Source organism: Buceros rhinoceros, unplaced genomic scaffold (genome assembly GCF_000710305.1).
Source record: "Buceros rhinoceros silvestris isolate BGI_N320 unplaced genomic scaffold, ASM71030v1 scaffold9637, whole genome shotgun sequence".
NCBI classification, from domain to species: Eukaryota; Metazoa; Chordata; class Aves; order Bucerotiformes; family Bucerotidae; genus Buceros; species Buceros rhinoceros.
This window is the reverse complement of record NW_010421573.1, coordinates 11005-14343: the sequence shown is the minus strand read 5'-3', so window position 1 is coordinate 14343 and position 3339 is coordinate 11005. Positions and strand designations below refer to the sequence as shown.

The window sequence follows — 3339 nt, the reverse complement described above, 5'->3', positions numbered from 1 at the left end:
GGAGCCCTAAATGTTTCCTTCATTACAAAGGGATGTCTTCTTTCCCTCCCAGGAAGCTCCACAGGAATGGACTTCAGAGTAAAACCGAAAAGTACGTGTATAAGGAGATTTTTGTTGTCTTCATCCCCCCTGCCCCCGCCCCGTTCAATTGATTTGGGACCAAGATGCAAAATAATGCATCTTATAAGGTGTCTGAAGTTTGCATTCGCATTCACTTTATCATCACTGCTGTAAGCATTTGAGCAGCTGAAGGTAGCTGTGAAATGTTTACGTGCAGGGAAACCAGAACCAAAATGCATGTTCCTGAGGCCTCGTGAGAGCAGGGCTTGCACAGCCAGCTAGGCAGGAAAGAGCCACCCGCCGGTGACTCCTCAGGCACGCACCAACTGCTGAGCAGCTGTTAGCCAGCCACACAGCAAAAAAAAGAAGATATTCACCACAAAAAAACTGGTAAGGAAGTAACCTGCCCGAGGACACTTGCGAGCTGAAAACTACGTTTAAATCACGACCTACATTTGGGTCTCCGATGATAATGGGTCGGATTTAGCTTCTCTGCTATTACTGAAGGCTGGGTCTGCACACACAGTACTGACCCGGCAGCCAGGAGCCGTGGGCTGTGCCTGGCTGGCAGAGGGCACGAAGCACCAGAAATAAATGAGCGGTTAATCTCATTCACTCATCTCCTTCTTTGAACAATTTTGAGTGAATAACTGAAAAAGGTGAATTATTCATACGGCGCTATTCTAAGCTCAGAGCCATGCAGGCACCTGCTTTAACTAGAATGAGAATTGTGCCTGTGCTGCTGGGGGCAGAATTTGACTTTTACTTTAATTGATGCAATTGTGAGACATAATTCAAGGCAAATCACCTATAGAAATCCTCCAAAGTGAAAGAAGCATTCAAAGTCGTAGTGTATAAACAGCTGGAGGTGTAAGCATGGCGACAACTCTCTGATACTGAAGCACAGAAGCAAAAATTCAGTGCAATAAATAACTCTGATCTTACCTCCTACTAATAAGTAGCTATTTGGGAATAGAGTTTTGGCTTGCATAAGAGCTCTAGCGTGGCCAGAATGGAAGAGGTCAAATATCCCATCTGCATACACTCTAACAGGTCTGTCAGCTGCGAAGAAAGAAACATAACAGTGATTTTTCAGCCTGAAATATGTTGTACTTAATTCTACTGGACAGGTTTTTGTTCCCAGATCAGATGATTGCGAGATTTACCCCAGTTCTGAGGTTCAAAAGCACCATGGATGAACTTGCAGTGTTTTATCCTGCTCATTACATGTTCTCCTCTGTACACTCAGCTGTTTTCTCTCAGACTTTGCCTATTTATTATCATCCATCATCTCTATATTCTAATTTAGCAAAAATGTCAGCTTCCTGCCTCATTCAGAGTTCCACCATATGTCTTTTTTTTTTTTTTTTTTTTTTTTTTTTTTTTTTTTTTTTTTTTTTTTTTTTTTTTTTTTTTTTTTTTGTTCCTGCCTTTTTAGTCAGTGCTGCCTTCTGGGTTTTTTTCAATTTTTTCCTTATTTTTTCCCATCATCTCTCTTTTCCTTGCCTCTTGTCTGTGACTTTTTTCCACAGCTAACCACTTAAAAATGTATTGCTTACCTCTTCCACATAAATCTTTCCCTTCTCTTTTCTCATACTTCACCCAAGCTCTTCTCTTGAATGAGCTTATAATTTCTTTTTCTCACCATCCTCCTGCTATCATCCTTATAACTCTTGCTTTCTGTAGGACATCTTCAGCAGCAGGGTCCAGATAGTAAAAGGACTTGCTTTACCAAATGGCACAGCTGTGCCACCTCCAAGCAAAAGGACCGCAGAGATGAGAGCAACAGAGCTCCAACCTCCATGGACTATGCTTCAGTGCTACAGAGAGATGTCTCTTCTGTCAGGAAATCCAGGGATCCATGGGAGAACACAGGGCCTTGCAGAGCTGTCTGGAAAGCTGCAGCTTACCCCTATAAAGTGTACGCACTTCAAAAGCTTATTTTAAATAAGTAAAACAAGTAACCAAAGGCTTTTTTAAAATAATCATTTGGAATTTGGGGGTGGCTGAAGTATGTATTTGGGACTTCGTGAGAAATCATCCCATTTCCCCAGTTCAATCACAACTGTCCAGATAAAGACACTGGGCAAGGTTTCTTTGCAAAGGGCAAATGGCCTCTAAGGCCACTTAAGGTCTGATGTGATCAACAAGAACAACAGTGAAAGAAAAGTTCTTCAGCGCACAGAGGCAGTATAGGCAGAGAATCCAGGAGGGAGCCACTGCATAACACAATTTTCAGGCTGGGTGGAGTAGGCTGGCAAGCCTTCCTTCCAACCAACGTGAAAATGTCAAACAGACTCTAACTCTTGCTGTTTCTCTGACAGTAGATAATGATCCTGTAGTTGCTGGTGTCCTCCCCGTTCCCTGATAGCACCAAATACCAGGCTGGCCTTTCTGCTTCCAAGTGGAAGGCACAAGTGAGCATTGATAGATGTTTGTAAGGGAGAGCCTGCTTTGGGAGCACTCACGGTCCTGCTGATGTAGCTTCCTACACGTACCTGGTGTTCCCAGGCGGGCTTGTGCAATGGTTAGCTTCTCATGGGGGGCTTGGCACTGACAGCTTATTTCATCTGCGAATGGAGCAGGTGCCGTCAGAGTCTGGAAGAAGGACAAAACACAAAGGAAGTCAATTTGTTTTTTCTGTGAATTAGTTAAAAAGAGTCATTTAACCGTGGCAGAGTGCTGTAACTAGGCTTAATGCTGGTTGGTTCTCTGGGGATTTTTGCTTTTTTGGTCAACCCTGAGCATATACGATTCACATAAGGCAAAACGATGAGGAAGATAAAGCTTTCCAAACACATCATGCAGTCTATTTCTTCGTTTCTGCTGTGAAGCACACATTTTTGAAGAGGGTGCAGGTACCTAATTTTTCCATTTGCAGAATAAAGGTTTGATGGCCCAAGCAAAGACCAAACCTTGGTTTGGTCTCAATGACCCCAAAGGCCCAAGATACAAAACGTATTCCACTACCCGTAAATAATAACTGGCTAAACTAATTGGTATTTAGAAAGCTGCAAATGAGCCACCTCTTCACAGGCACCAGTTCCTTCCACTGACATCAGCAGAGATAACTGGGACTACATGTTGTTTTGTTCTGTTTTTAATCAGAAACTTGTATAACTTTGGGGAGCTATTAAAAATAAAGGCAAGAACTTAACTTAGAAGTCTCACCTAACTAGAGCTAACTGAACTGCAACTCCTTTCTCTGGATTGACACATACTGTAATAAAATGTTCTACCTGTGATCCGAGCACCACAAAGGTACTTGCTCTGAAGAGC

The 3339-nt window shown here is 42.8% G+C and overlaps 1 protein-coding gene across 1 annotated transcript in view; it reads right to left on the bottom strand.

Moving 5' to 3' along the window:
• Nucleotides 1-2658, bottom strand: part of PCYT1B (phosphate cytidylyltransferase 1, choline, beta) — a gene marked incomplete at its 5' end in the record, with an annotated part of 17039 nt that extends 14381 nt beyond the window's left edge. Inside the window, 2 exons of the mRNA XM_010139716.1 lie at nt 1006-1122; nt 2559-2658. Coding sequence (XP_010138018.1) covers nt 1006-1122; nt 2559-2658 — 217 coding nt within the window. The remainder of the gene's footprint in view (nt 1-1005; nt 1123-2558) is intronic.
• Between the last annotated feature and the right edge of the window lie 681 nt (nt 2659-3339).